We start from the raw sequence: 15,696 nt of genomic DNA, 5'->3' as shown, positions 1-15,696 counted from the left end.
CCGGTGGCATGTTCAGGGGGGTTGTAGCGGAAATGAGGATATTACTCAAAATGTGTGCATGTGAAAAATCTGACACTTCATCAACTAATGTCCATACTCCTTGCGCACGTGTGTGTAAATTTGGGGTAATGTCCGGTATTGCAAATCAGTTAAAAAGTGCAAAATATTGCCATTTCTGAATGCAAGCTCCCAGGAAGAGCAGAGTTTGAACAGGAGATACCTCCTGTGATATGTGAAGGGTGCAGATGATTTTAAAACAACATGTACCCCTGCAAATATGTATTTGGGTTCAAATCTAGATTTGTGTGTATGTTGACAGGAGGAGTGGACTTTCTGCAGGCTGTAAAATGACATCACTCTGACACAACTTAGCTCCCCCAATCAAGTGAGAAATGGAAGTTTGACCAATTAGAAGCTGAGAGAGAGGTAGGGTCAGTGATGCTAGAACACACCCACATTCTAAATACATAAAAGCAGAGAGACAGGACAGATAGGGACCTTCAAATCCATTTGCAGCTGGAAGCTCTGCCGGGAAAATCCATACCTTGCCTCCATCAAACCTCCAGAGAGCCAAACTAGAGACTTCAATCTATCCAGAACCAGAGACCCAGACCAGCAGAGTAGAGCTGACCTATTAGCAGAACCGGAGAGAGCTGACCCAGATCACTGTGAAGTGCAGAGACCAGAGGCGAGTTTAAAACCTGACCAGATCCATGACGAGGCCCATTTCACTCAAGAATATAGTGTGAGTACCTAGAAAACTGTGCAGAACCAATCTCTTAGTTAAAATAATATAATTCAATCCTATTTTAATCTAAGTAGAACTGTCTCTTAACTGTCAACTGTCATTTGCATAGCTGTCACTTGTCATTTTCTAGTTGCAAGCTGCACTTGTCATTTTGAGCTTTTAAAATTTCAAATTTGAAAAACAACCTTTATTTAATCGCTCATATCTCCGCGACCGTTTGTGCTAGAGACTTGCAGTAACTTTCATCTGAAAGCTGAGAATCTTAGCTTTTAATCGCACCAAGAACCTACCCCTTCTAGTTTTACCGCAATCGCGGAACACGCATTCGTGAATTTTGCCGCGATTTGCAAATTTCTTCACGTGTGAAAACAGAAGCTTCTTGCTTTCATTTGCCAAAAATTCGTTTAACCTACCAATTACTCCTAGATCCTTGCTAAAGTGGACCTGGACTAATATTAACTTGATTTCACTCACCCTGAACCTCCTAGAGGGAATTAAAAGCATTTTAGTATATTTTTCACTTAATTGCCAGCACATATAAAAGCATTTTTGGGCTTCTGTTTAAAACTCCGATCTGTAACCTAAGCTTGCTGGGGTGAACTGAATCACATTTGATTGCATTTCTGAGAACTGTGTGCTTCCTTCCATTTCCTTGCATTGCATAAAGGGGGGGAGTGGATTGCCAGAGAAAAGTGATTACATTGTTTTTGCTGAAATCCTATCAAGTTATTTTCTGTATTGCATTTCATTCCACATTGCATCCATTTGAAACCATAAAAGTATTGTTGCTATCTTATCCATTTCATGTCAACTCCTTAGTGATTATAAAGAAGTGTGCTAGTGCCAGATTCTCCGTTGTTAATCTTTATCATACCAGATTAAGTGTGATATCCAATTATTAATTTATTATAAAGCGTGATATAATATATATTGTTTAAGTTATCAAATAAACCTTTAAACTTGCAAAACAGAACTACTTCTTGGCTCAGTGGGGTCAGGAGGATTCCAAGAGAGGGGTGTTATATAGGGGTAGTCATCCAGAACGCATGAACTGGAAATAAAGATATATCAATAAGGGTTTTCATTCAGTATTCTAGACTAGGCGTTGACTTAGCTGTAGTGCTGAATTGAATCCTCTTACAGTTGCATGGTCCCAGGCCCCAGACAGCCTTATGGATGATGCAAAGGGTCTTGAATTTGGTGATTGCACCAACCAGGAGCCATTGGAGAGACTTTACAGTTGGATAGATAGTCCCTGGGCATGAAGACAAGGATAAATCTTCCAGCCCTATTCTCGATTAATTGGAGAAGGCGGAGGGAAGAAAGAGGTAGGTTGAGAAAGAGGTTGTTGCAATAATCCAGTCTGGAGAGGACCAGAGCTCTAGTGACATTAAACTCCTGGGGGAAGGTGAGGAAAGGGATACTGCCTCTAAGGAGGTGAAGTTGAAAGTGGGCCTTCTTGGCAAGGTGTGAGGGGAAGGAGCCCAGTAGAACCTGAGAGGGCCACTCCATGAGGGGGGGTGGCACTTTAGGAGAATAGAATGGTTGACCTTTCATAAATGCAAAGTAGACGAAAAGGGCATTTGAACATGTTCATCTATGATACACACATTCAAATGCTCTTTCTGAATTGAATGCATCATTTTTGGCATAAGAGATGAAATACATTCATTGTTTATATACAGGGAGGATGAATGCTCTTTTTATCTGAAAAGAATGGACAATTGATAAGAAACCAGATTTGACAGGAAGCAGTGAGCTACTTACAATAAGGTGAGTTTGAGTGACATTGTGATCAAGTTGTAGAAGGGAGTAAATGGTACAGTCACCGGGGACAATACATGAGTGTACTTACATAGACTATTGACAACCAACATTGGCCATTTGTAAGTGCAGGTAGGCTGTACAGCCAGCTGTGTTAGGGGTTTGACTATGATGGGTGAAGGGCTAGAGTGGAGGCAGAGAAAGGGAGGGACAGAGGGAGGTTAGAGGTGAAGGACATTGTTGAAGGCAGATGCGAGGTAGGTTAAGAGGGGAACTCAGAGGCAAAGAAGTAGGCTTTTAGTTTGCTTTTGAATACATTGGTGTGGGCTGTTTCCTGGATGTCTGGGGGAAAAGAAATCCATGCAAGTGGAGCAAGAAGAGAGAAATAACAGAAGCAAGAGGAATCACATGAAGGGTGAGGTGCCACAAGTGTAGTCGTAGAGGTAGAGCTGAGATTATGAGAAGGCCTGATAGAATGTATACACCTGAGAACTCCTGCACTCAGACATGGAAGACCCTCAACTTGCACACATGAAACAAAGGAGAAGATCAGTGGGGGGCCAAGGGGAGCATGAATGATGCTTCTTTGGTCGGCATATCAATATAAGATATGCTTAACAAACGCACTGCCCTCCACTCCCAGAATGAGAATACACAAGCATGGCAAACACAAAAAAGAAATGTGCATACCCAATTCATACAATAATATATATGATATGCTCAACGCCTATGCAAGACAATCCTGTCATGAATAAATACATGTTCATAATTAAACATGTAAGATTCACTGCATTGCATTAATAAAAAAAAACACATATGCAGAAAACAAAAAAACAAACAATATCAACATTTATCACAAATAACATGTGGCAGAGTAACATCCAGCTACGATTTCAGCGGGAAAGAAATGAGATGCAGTAAGCATGTGCTAGTCTCCCTGGACTCTCGGGCCTGATTGGTGGATTCGGGACATGCCGTTTCCAAGGGCACGTTTTTCACAGTGCGTGAAGTTTGAAACATACACGATTTCTTGCCTGCTCATATCAATGACATTGGTATGCGTTATTCTCTATTAGGGACTTGCAAAGCCTTGACTCCTAGAACTTTCCTTTGTTTTGAGGCCTTTGGTAAAACAGACTACATGATCAAAAGCCCCATGTTCAGCGAGCCAATCGCTGGGCTTTCTCACTAGGCTCTGTGTGTCTGTTTATAATACTGAGGTCCAACAACCGCACCTTTTAACACAAAGCAACGAGACCAGCTGTACGCATTTTAAATTTAGTGCCTAATGAATAATACAAAAAATCAATGTAATTGTCAAAGAACACTACCACTTAAAGAATATTTTTAAGAACAAATACTCACTGAATGTCTTATTTTACTTGCACGATCAAAGTGTGATGCCTCAAGATGCTGTTGACTGATGCTTTGAATCTAAGACAGAGACACATGAGAATCATGCAGTCATTGGCATATATTATAAGGCAGTCACATATTCACGTAATAACTTTTAGGACGCCTATTTACTCTAGCACTGTCCAACAGGTTAAGTGTTTCCCACCTGAAATCTTGGCCACAGCAAGGACACCTGTCTTCTTAAAAAGAGCTGTTTGCACCCTGGCTTCTACTTTAATGGTTCTAGTGGTGGTCTTACATGGGCAGGTCTCTTAGGGGAAGACTGGAGTTGGGTATATGGTTTAGTTTGACTATTATTAGGGTTGGGGACACCACAGATTGTAAACTGCACAGGGTGACTTGTAGCACCTATTCCATCTATCCAAATACCTTTACAAAAAGCCAGACCATGGGATGTCGCTTCTGCATCTGGGCTTCCAGATCTGTAAGTGTTATGAGGATTCTCTATGTCCACAGCTCCTTTGACAAGAAGGCCTGAAAGACAGATTGCGCCTATCCCCAGATTGTCTCTGAATGGAACATCCAAAGCCACCTTCAGGATCTTAGGCAGACATCCAAGCCATTTGCCTGCCTCGAAACACCACACATTCAATGGAATAAGAGATTATTTCAAGCAGAAGTCAGTACCTGCAGAAATTCCAAGACTTAATGACTCAACTTGAATGGTTTTCGAAGCCTAGGTTATAGATCCACAATAAGGGCATATGAAGTAGGAGTGTACCGAAACTCAACTTCGAGTAAATACTCGGCTGAATTCCAGCTGAAAATTAGATAGCAAATGCTTTAATTAAGTATCACTCGAAGCCTAATAGTTTCCCCTAAAAAATACATGAAGTACTGATTTGACTGTGCCTGAATTATTCAGGCATGTCATGTTTATCCTTTAAAAAGACCATAAAACAAATGCTGCTGTCACTTATTTGATTGAGTCCAGGCAGAGCAGAGGCATGAAAGTGCAAAATCCCTGCCCTTCATGTGCTGGACATATAGACTTTCATCTGGTGGTCTGCTGGGGAGGGGTGAGCTGAAGCAAAACTCTCAATATTATTTTATGTATGTCTGGTCTCCCCTGTACTTTGCAGTTTTAAACCATTGAGTTGGAACAATAGATAATTAAGTCACTATTGGGAAACAGTTTTTTCTTTAGGTTCTTTGTCAATGACCTTTTCACAATCTTAAAGGTAAAGGTTCCAATACCACCAAATCCAAATATTATAATTAAGTGAATTAGCATAGCTGTTTCAGAGATCCCAGTAAGTTCCAAACCCTGAGTAAAATTGCTCAGGAGGTAGTGTGCCTGCAGCAAATAACTGTATTCAGCTCGATTCAGCTTGCAGGCCAAGATTATAAAGAAGGTATGATGACCCAGTGGGAAGTGAACCTGCAGCAGAGGTGTGCTTTTACTATTGAAACATAGTTTACAATTCTTGCCCTCCATCCCTCTCTCATGTTGCCAAACGGAGTCCCATTGAATTGAGTAAAAGTGACAGATGTAACTATATAGCCTGGATATATTTGTTTAAGCAAAACATGCCCCAGTTTGTGGCAGCAGAAATATTCCTCCAAACATTAGTGTTAAAAAGAGGGATATTTGTGTAATAAAGACAAGGAGATCAAAGTTTACGATTTAGAAACATTGGACTAAATGGATTTACCATTGTAACAAATAAATAAAATAAACATGTACATCGTTCGCACATTTTCCATAGACAACAAAAAGAAATGCAGAATAAAGCATGGATATGCATATTATAAAGTGTGATTTTAATTTACAACGTGTTTTTCTTATCTACATAACTTTATTTACTAAAAATGCAACCATTTGGCTCTGTATTCGGCTCCGTCCGGATACTTGTCCAACTATTCGATGTTCGGCCGAATACTAAAATCTACTTTTCGGTACACCCCTAATATGAAGTGCCCATTTATGCATGTTCCCATAAGCCTATATTCAGTAGATGCTACATATGTGCTGTATGGTATTCCTTCAGAGGATCCCGAAAGCAATCACCAGTCTGCTCGAGGCAACTCTGGTTGTCTGCCGAACTCTGCTACCAAAGAGACTGATTTGGAAACAGGAGACACTGGAAAAATCTGCACGAAGCAAATATGATAATCTTCCCCAGAGTGATCTACCATGCTACGCCTTGAAGCTGCAGAGTGCGGATTGTTAGTCTACAAAGACACAGAAGGCTCAATATAGATATCTCAGCCATTCATAGTGGGATGTCAGAAGTGCACGGTGAGTAAGTGCATTTGAACTTTCAACACATTCCATTACTTAGGGGCCAATGCTGTGGTGTGTGCAAAGATAAGAAAGTGTTCTTCCATGAAGGAGGAACTCTTTACTTACCAACACCATGTTCTGATAAAGAAAGAATGTGGTGCTGGTACATGAAAGCCTCTGCTTTTGCATGTGTCTGATGTATGGCTTGTCAATAGCCCTAGCAGCCATCAGGAATGCAGGGCAGCCACATTGAGGGGATTCTCCTCCCAACAGTCCTGGTTTAGCACGTCAATAAAAGGAATTACAATACGACACCTCTAAGGGTCCTTTAAACTCCACTGCACACTTTTTCCCTTCATAAATATAGCATGTCTTAGACTGCAGCACCACTTTTCTAGTTTAATGAAAGTTTAAGAAAACGTACTTAAATTAGAAAAGTGGCAGTCTTTTAAAAATGCTTTCAATGCCACTGGAGCACATGTTTCCACACAACAAGTGACCTTAGCAGCTCTTGCTGCTGGAAAGCATGATATTTCGCCTCCAATACTTCCACCCATGTCAGAATGGTGGTGCTGGAAACTGGAGGGAAGAATGTTGTATTTTCACACTCTTTTGATTATGAGCTCAGAATCGGCCTCTTAAGTGGATGCCAGTGGCGAAGAGACAGGCACCCACTGCTCGGAGTTTACAATTTAAAGAATAGACCTCATTACGGGTCTGGCGGTAATCCTGCCGGTGATACTGGCAGGTTTCAGTCGGACCCGTAAATATTTACTGGCACTTGACTTCCAGGTACCACAGGCAGATTAAAACTGCAGCAGCCCAGAAAGTTAGGTGCCGGTAAAATGTAAGTCACCATTCCCATAGCGTCCCATAGGATACTATGGGAGTGGGGACACAGAAGCACTGTGACCGGTCTGCCTACCATGGTCATTGTGCCCAGCAGGTTAAGACCTGTCAGGAACGGTGGCTCCAGCAGGCAGACCTGTTATATGCTGGTACAGACACAACAGTGCCGGTAAGCTTACCGGCACCTTTGTTTCCGGACTGGCAGGGTCATAATGAATCTTCTAATTTAGCACCATTGGACTTCACAGGTGGAGCATGTTGACTTACTAGTGCACACAAAAGTAGTGCAATTTGATGAAAGTGTTCCAACTTGTTCAATAAAATTGCTGTAAATCAGCACCACTTTTAGGAAAACGATGCAGGTCGGCAGTCGTTTTACAAGGGAGAGTAGCATAATAATAGAACATGCATGCATCCGTGTTGGAGAATACGGAATGTTCTGCTTTTCCATACAACCCAACTTTTGTGTCTATGCACACTTACCTGTTGGCTTCCTATACTGTTCTACATCTTTATAGGTGCTCAGACACTTCTGACAGGCCTTATAAAGGTCCCCCATTGTCAAATGTACAAATAAAATATAAGTATGTCTATTCCTGCATGGGGATAGTAATGCAAGTGGTACAGCAACATTTCAAACTGCTGGTGTCACACTTAAAACATTGATAAGAGAGTAAAAAGATGACCCGGCCATGCTTTTACGCATCCGCTGTTTGGAATGTGTTTGTTTTCTGCACATGCCAATGTGCCTCCCATCTTTGAATTCTAGATGCACACTGAAATTGGCAGAAACAGCCCCTTATTTATTCATTTGTATTTGTATGCATTGGTAATTTATATGGCGCTTATACAACAAGAGAGTGATTCAAAGCGCCACAAGGCAAAAGGGAAGGGAACAAGGGAGAAAATAAATCATGGAAGTGACAATGAATAAATGAGAAAACAACAAACAGCGTCCCTAGTAGGCCTTGTGACATTAGAACGTGCAAGTGCAGAGAAAAGGTGAAGGAGAGTGGGGGGCGAGGGAGTAAGTGGTAAGGACCCCTGAGAAGGGGGGGAGTGCCAGGATGCCTGTTGGGGGGGGGGAAACCGGTAAGCACATGGGTGTAGGCATTCCAAGCTAAGAGGGGTGTCTGACACCCATCTCATAAGTGCAGGGCTGAGAAAAGCCACCCAACTAGTATGTGAAGGCCAAGTGGGTGGTTCAGGGGGTGGGGAGTCGAAGCTGGTGTCAATTGGGAAAATGGCCAGGACCCTATTGGACTCTTGAGGCACAGGCCGCCAATCTCAGCAGCTGAGGTAAGGGTTAGCATGGGAGGGAGAGAGAGAAGGAGGAGGAGAAGAGAACAGTCTTGAGTTGTTTGCAGAACCTGAGGTGATGTGGTTCAAGATGGAGAAGGAGAGGGAGACTGTTCCAGAGGAGGGAGCCAGCCGAAGGGAGGGATCTGCATCCAGCTCCCTGCTTGGAAATGCGTTTGACCAGCAGAGAATGGAAGCAAGAAGATTGAGGGGATCTGAGAGTTGAGGGTTGCATGGTCCCAGGCCCCAGACAGCCTTATGGATGATGCAAAGGGTCTTGAATTTGGCGATTGCAGCAACCAGGAGCCAGTGGAGAGACTTTACAGCTGGATAGATAGTCCCTGGGCATGAAGACAAGGATAAATCTTGCAGCCCTATTCTCGATTAGTTGGAGAAGGCGGAGGGAAGAAAGAGGTAGGTTGAGAAAGAGGTTGTTGCAATAATCCAGCCTGGAGAGGACCAGAGCTCTAGTGACATTAAACTCCTGGGGGAAGGTGAGGAAAGGGATACTGCCTCAAAGGAGGTGAAGTTGAAAGTGGGCCTTCTTAGCAAGGTGTGAGGGGAAGGAGCCCAGTAGAACCTGGGAGGGCTAGTCCATGAGGGGGGAGGTCACTTTAGGAGAATGGAATGGTTGACCTTTCATAAATGCAAAGTAGACGAAAAGGGCATTTGAACATGTTCATCTATGATACACACATTCAAATGCTCTTTCTGAATTGAATGCATCTTTTTTTGGCATAAGAGATGAAATACATTCATTGTTTATATACAGGGAGGATGAATGCTCTTTTTATCTGAAAAGAATGGACAATTGATAAGAAACCAGATTTGACAGGAAGCAGTGAGCTACTTACAATAAGGTGAGTTTGAATGACATTGTGATCAAGTTGTAGAAGGGAGTAAATGGTACAGTCACCGGGGACAATACATGAGTGTACTTAAATAGACTATTGACAACCAACATTGGCCATTTGTAAGTGCTGGTAGGCTGTACAGCCAGCTGTGTTAGGGGTTTGACTATGATGGGTGAAGGGCTAGAGTGGAGGCAGAGAAAGGGAGGGACAGAGGGAGGTTAGAGGTGAAGGACATTGTTGAAGGCAGATGCGAGGTAGGTTAAGAGGGGAACTCAGAGGCAAAGAAGTAGGCTTTTAGTTTGCTTTTGAATACATTGGTGTGGGCTGTTTCCTGGATGTCCGTGGGAAAAGAAATCCATGCAAGTGGAGCAAGAAGAGAGAAATAACAGAAGCAAGAGGAATCACATGAAGGGTGAGGTGCCACAAGTGTAGTCGTAGAGGTAGAGCTGAGATTATGAGAAGGCCTGTAGAGTTGGCTAGATACAGTGGTGCCTTATAGTGGATAGATTTCTGTGCCAGGAGAAACAATTTCAATCTGGCCCTGTTTTGCATCATCAGCCATCCAGCTTGGAGATGGTAAGAGGAAGTAAGTGTGAAAGTTCAATGAAAGACCTGGTAGTGAAGTTAATTATCATGTCAAGGGGACAGAAAGCAGAGTTGGGGAGACCAAAGAGTATGCTGGCACAGTAGTCCAGTTTGTAGAAGTCACAAGCGGTTAAGAGATGCTTGGCAGTGTTGAAAGGAAGGAGGTGCCCAATTTTCCTAATATTTAGGAGGTTGAGATGAGCCACCGTTAGAGTTTGGGCGATGAAAGTAAAGAAGGTGTGAGAAGGGTCATAGATGATGCTGAGGTTCTAGTTGAAGAAGAATATGGGACTGTGTCAAGATGGAACTGGATAGGCAGGGAAGAGATGAGAGTATTTTGCAGGGATGAAGAGTACCTCGGTATTGGTAGAGTTTAGCATCAGAGAGTACAAAGCCATCCAATTAATGGTAGGAGAACAGTTTGAAAATGTAGCTAGAGAGATCAGAGGAGATTTCAGAAAAAGAGAAGAAGATTTGGGAAGATCAGAAATCAGAGTTTGAGAATCGCGTCCAACCTATTGTTAGCAGTAGTGTAGTGTGTAGGAACACTGTAGTAAGACGATATTTGTCACAACAGTGAGATCAAACTTAGTGTGAGTGTGTAAGAAAACATTGCATAATGGCACTTTTAAGCTATTTCTGCATCAGCAATTGTTTGCAGGCAGGGGTAGTAATGTTGCCTTGCAACTGTACTGCTACTAATTCCATATATTTAATTGATTCAGAAAGTGGCACGCTAATTGATCAAGACACAGGGTGTTGTAATACAGGCTACATAGAGTGGTGTTACTTTATCAAGACACAGAGAGGGCAGTTTACAGTAGCACTCAGGATACAGAGTGTGATATTAATTCATTGAGACACAGAGCAGGTGATGTAAGTCGCATGATATATAGAGTGACGTGTTCTTTTATTTAGACACAGAAGGGGGAGCAATGATTACAATGCAGAATGTGGTGCTACTTTTTCAAGGCACTAAGAGTGCAGTATATAGTAACTCTTTGGATACAGAGCATGGTGTTGCTATATCAAGAAACTTTGGTTGGAGTAACACTTGGCATACCGAGTGTGGTGCTACTTTTTAAGGAAACTGAAAGTGCAGGCTAAAGTAATTCTCAGTATTTGGAGGGTGGTGTTACGCTGTTCAGATGCATAGAGAGTGGAGTAACTGCCAGGATATAGAGCAGTATGATACTGTAAGAAGATACATCGAGTGTGGTGAAGGAATCACGATACATAGTCTTGTGTTGGTTTATTGAGTAACCCGAGAGAGCAGTGTACTTTCAGGTACAGAGTGTAGTGCTACTTTATTGAGAGACAGCAAGAGTGCTGTCTATTGTAACTCTAGGGATTCAGAGTGTAGTGTTTCTTTCATGAGACACATACCATGGAGTAACACTTGTGATACAGAGCTCTGGGTCAATGTACCAAAAAAGAGAGAGTGTGATGAAATACTCAGGATGCAGAGTCTGGTGTTGATTCATAGACACACTGGGAAGATGGTTTAACCCTTGCGATAGTGAGTGTGGTGTTACATTATCATGCCACAAGTAGTGTAGTCTATAGCAACTCATGGGATACATAGTGTAGCATTACTTTATCAAGACACTGAGTAGGTGAAGTAACTGTTACATTGCAGAGCGTGATATGACATGATATGGCCTTTATAAAGCGCCTATACACAAGTGTGATTTTGTATTGGAAAATAGAGACTGTGGTGCAACATGTAGGATACAGAGTGTGGTCATAATTTATTGAGACACTTACCGGTGGTGTAACTCTTGAGATAGATAAAGAGTGTGATGTTAACTGTAACAATACATAGAAGGTGGTGTAACTCTCGGGATAAACATCGAGATATAGATTGTGTGCCATTGTACATTTTTACAGAATAAGATTCTCTTTTGAATAGATTGGAAATGTTCACAAGCTCCTGAATTATTTTACAAAATGACAATTTCAATGCAGTCACTCCTCTGCGTAAATATTACCTGACTGCTATATGTCCGTCCTCCATTGACATTCCCAGCTCCTACAGCCTGATTCTAAAAAGTAAAGGAAAGTTCAATTTCCAAACAGCAGGCATTACATATGACTACTTAACGTGGTAATAGTTGACGCACAGTGTGGTACGAAGCCCCATCAGAAAATGTGAGGTTCATTTTATGGAAAAAGGTCAAGTACACATCATGGTCAGATGCTCCTCATTTTAGTGTAATGATTTCTGAAAATGGTCTAAGAATAGTTTGTTTTTTTCCCTTACTGTTTCTACGGGTGATTTACTTTTATGACTAACGGTTCCACCTTTCATTTTGTGTGTAATCAGAGCTGGTTAAGCCTGGTTTGTTTTGACATTGTTTTCCTTTGAGAGCGACGAGCTGTCCGATTGCCTGGTTGATCATAAGCTTTTCTAAAAGGAAGGATTTGGGGTTCTCAGCTGCTAGCGACAAATTACTCTGAGAATGCCTTCAGCCTAAAAGTAAAGCTTTGTTAATTGACTGCTTATTATAAATGACTAATCAGAACTAATTCTTAGCATGGGCGTATGATGTTTATATCACAGGTCAACATTCACTTGCTTGCATTTCAGGTGCGACCTGGCACTACAGAGAAGGGGACCTAAAAAAGGTGGGGCCTGGACCAATATCTCTCTATACCAGGATATAAATCAACAAAAAACAGCGCACATGGGAGACACTTCACAACTTAGTCTTGCTGGCTATTCCACAACTAATCCTTTGCATTAAAACATTATATTATCAATTATACATTATGTTTCCTTCCTGGGGCAACCCAAACAATCATATGCAAAAATAAATTGTATTCGATTTCACAAATATAAAAACAATACGAGTTCACTATAAATACACAATAATTGGGTCAAAAGATGGGATGGGGTAATTAAAGTGTGTCTCAATTTTGTCTAATGCAATACAACTTTCTTTTGGCAAAATTTCACTCAATAGAAGACAGTGGATTTTCTGAAATCAGTGCCATGTAACTCAAACCTGACCATTTCAATGTAACATGGTCATTTCCACCGTCTACATCGGTCAAGCCTAGTTGGCACCCACACAAAGTAAACACAGAAAAGTGATTGACTATGTGTTTCCTGTCTCAGATTTGCATTTACTCAATAAAAAAATAAAAAAAAGCAACACGCAGACAAGGAAACAGCAATGCCACTTCCAGGCAAGGTATATTTCAACAAGAAAACACCTCTCTGCGAGGACATTTTTGTTGTTGCTGCAATACCCTATGTAACACATGACAGAGAAAGCTAAAACAGGGGACATGCTTTGATTCTTTTATAGTGAAACGGTTTACCTTTACATGACACCTCTCATGCTCATGTTAAACCTGTGTCACTTCAACCAAGTTTGCAAATAAAATGCTTAACTTCTGAATACAAAGTATTTAAAAACTACAAACTAAAACCATATTTAATTTACTATCTTAGTTTGTCTATTTAGTCTAGGCACAAATAAAGTAACATTTTTACTTCACCACCAAGACTCCAACACTTGTATTGCTTCTACCACTTTGCGCTAATGGACTTATCGACCTATGGATGGGTCATTATCACTTGGGATGATGACCCTTCCCCAACTTAACCTGGCTATAACTTGGTGGCAGGTCATTATACAATGATAATGACCCCTACCGAAGTGTATAAGGCTATATTATTATATCATGGAGATACTTCAGATACCCTTGAAGATGATGAGAAACACTCTAAATACACACACATTGACAAAAGGTGCACTGGAGATTTCATTAAATTGGGCATCACAACAGTATATATAATAGCCAAATTAAAACTTAACAGCAGTAAAACAGTCTACATCACAACACGTAAACCTAATCCCTGAGACCAAGATACCCTAAAACATGGCCTCCTGATCCCGGTTGGAAAGATGTATGGGTAGATTTGCTAGGTTGCAGCATTAGAAATGTGCTTTTGAAAATAGACATGGTGTGAAGCTCTGTTTTGTGTTAGCACCTTGAGGTTTGAAGGTTAGAATTCTTGAAGAAAGCACACATGTATATTTACTTACGGACTCAACCGCAGTATATCGCTTGGTGCTTGCTCGGTGGAACTCCCCATCTATTTCTTCCTTCATGTAAGCCTAGAACGAAATGTAAATAGGAAACTGCGGTTAAATATGACATTATAAGCACTACAAAAAAGGAAATTTTGCATACATATACAGTCTTGCTGACTTCCAGACTGCCCTCTAGTGCTGGAGAATGAAAACTACTTCAGCGGGTACCTTGATCCACTGCTGACCATGTGGTATGGTAATGGAAGAGGCTGCTCCTTTCAGCTTGTGGGTGGGTTTGTTTAAAGTGCGGATAATCAGGCACTTGCTGAGGTTAAATGCTTGATAAAGGGGCATGATGTTTAATAAAGCTGCACATTTAATGACACTCAACGTGCATGTGTTATTGCGTGCAAACTACTGCACAGCAGACATGGTGTCTATCCAATGATGCATCCAGGGGCCTCATAACATCCTGCCTGCTCTTTCACTGAACAAGTGGGAGCAAACCACTTACACCAATAAATGGTGAGCATGAAAACTACAAAAAGTTTAATAGATGAATAGGCATGATCAGTTCATTAATCAGGACACCGTATGGATTTTCAGATAGATTTTTCCGGAACGTTTAGATTTCTGTGCTTGTTTCTACAAAAGGAGATGTCAGGAGAATGACCAGGAATTGACAGGCCATAAACGCATTGTTGTGGTCACTATTGTGACCCTTAAAATTGCTTGAACAAAAGATGTCCTGTACAATTCTATTGCAATTGGGAGAGATATGTTGTTTGTCCTTCTACAGACATTGACATTTAGGAAATTTCACCTGTGCAATGTTTACAATTTGCACATAACAAATCCATACAAGAAAGCACTCACATAAATAGGCACACGTACAGACTAATATTATACAATGCCATTAATTATTTTTTTCAAATCTCACAACCTCCACAATCATGGCAACAGAACCCCCATTAAACTTTGCCAAACATAGATTTTCAACATCAACCCTAAATTACTACCAAATTTGCCAAAAATTAAGATCCAAACAATCAGCCATTCAGGACATAATAAAGGCAGATGTTTTAAATTGTTGGTCATCCCTAGAAATACTACATAGAGCTAAATTATTATTTGGGCACAGATTTCGTGTATATACAATTTCATTAGTTAAAACGGAATCTGATAAAATCATTCCTAATCTGCTTGTCAGGGAATCTATAACCATATGATTCCCCCATCCCTGCTCATTTTTCTATAAAATGTAAGCAACTGTATGGTTAATACCTTACTCATTTATACCCATTAACAATCCAAGCATTCAGAGGAACAGCCAGTTTAACCTTCCCTGGATTCAATTTCAAGGTTTCAAGTGTCAAGTTTAAGTCATCAAGATGCTTATTGGGATGCTCAACAAAATCCCTTACAGGAGATCCCCGCCCTGCCAAGCTTTCCCAGCTCAGATATGTGTACAACAAATCTGGGGGAGAGAGCAGCAGCTTCCATAAAAAGGGAAGCTGTCTCCAAATTGCTCTACTCCGTAGTGACTGCAAGCCCAATTCCCATGGTATTGCCTCTAACAGTTCACATTTCGGGAGATGGTAAAACACTGTCCGCCAGACTATCACTTCAAATCTCTCCAATTCGACTCCCAGCCAAGTAGCCAACACCTCCATGCCATAAAGAAGCTTAGGAACAACTTTCTACTTATAGAACTTTATTTTAGGTAATAAGGAACACGTCCCATACTTTCTGTTGATACATTCCATCTGGGCAGCTAATATAACGACTTTTCTTTTTATAAAATCATGCAAAAATGTTTTATGCGGATGGGCCAATATCGGATAGAGCCCAGGGGCACTAAATTGTCCACTGTTTCAAGACCTGGGTCTTTAATAAACTACACAAAAT

General features: G+C 41.2%; 1 protein-coding gene across 2 annotated transcripts in view; it reads right to left on the bottom strand.

Annotated features, from left to right (window-relative positions):
- LOC138580293 (cadherin-like protein 26) overlaps nucleotides 1–15,696 on the bottom strand; it is a 769,589-nt gene that overhangs the window by 96,995 nt on the left and 656,898 nt on the right. Inside the window, exons 14-16 of one of the 2 annotated variants that reach the window (XM_069650709.1) lie at nucleotides 13,801–13,872; nucleotides 11,734–11,787; nucleotides 3,878–3,946 (exon numbers count right to left, since the gene is read on the bottom strand). In XM_069650709.1, the coding sequence (XP_069506810.1) occupies nucleotides 3,878–3,946; nucleotides 11,734–11,787; nucleotides 13,801–13,872 (195 nt within the window). The remainder of the gene's footprint in view (nucleotides 1–3,877; nucleotides 3,947–11,733; nucleotides 11,788–13,800; nucleotides 13,873–15,696) is intronic. The other variant, XM_069650708.1, reaches the window with a different exon arrangement.

The sequence above is a fragment of the Ambystoma mexicanum genome, chromosome 3p (assembly GCF_040938575.1).
Source record: "Ambystoma mexicanum isolate Mex_15411 chromosome 3p, UKY_AmexF1_1, whole genome shotgun sequence".
NCBI classification, from domain to species: Eukaryota; Metazoa; Chordata; class Amphibia; order Caudata; family Ambystomatidae; genus Ambystoma; species Ambystoma mexicanum.
This window is presented reverse-complemented; position numbering and strand designations above follow the sequence as displayed.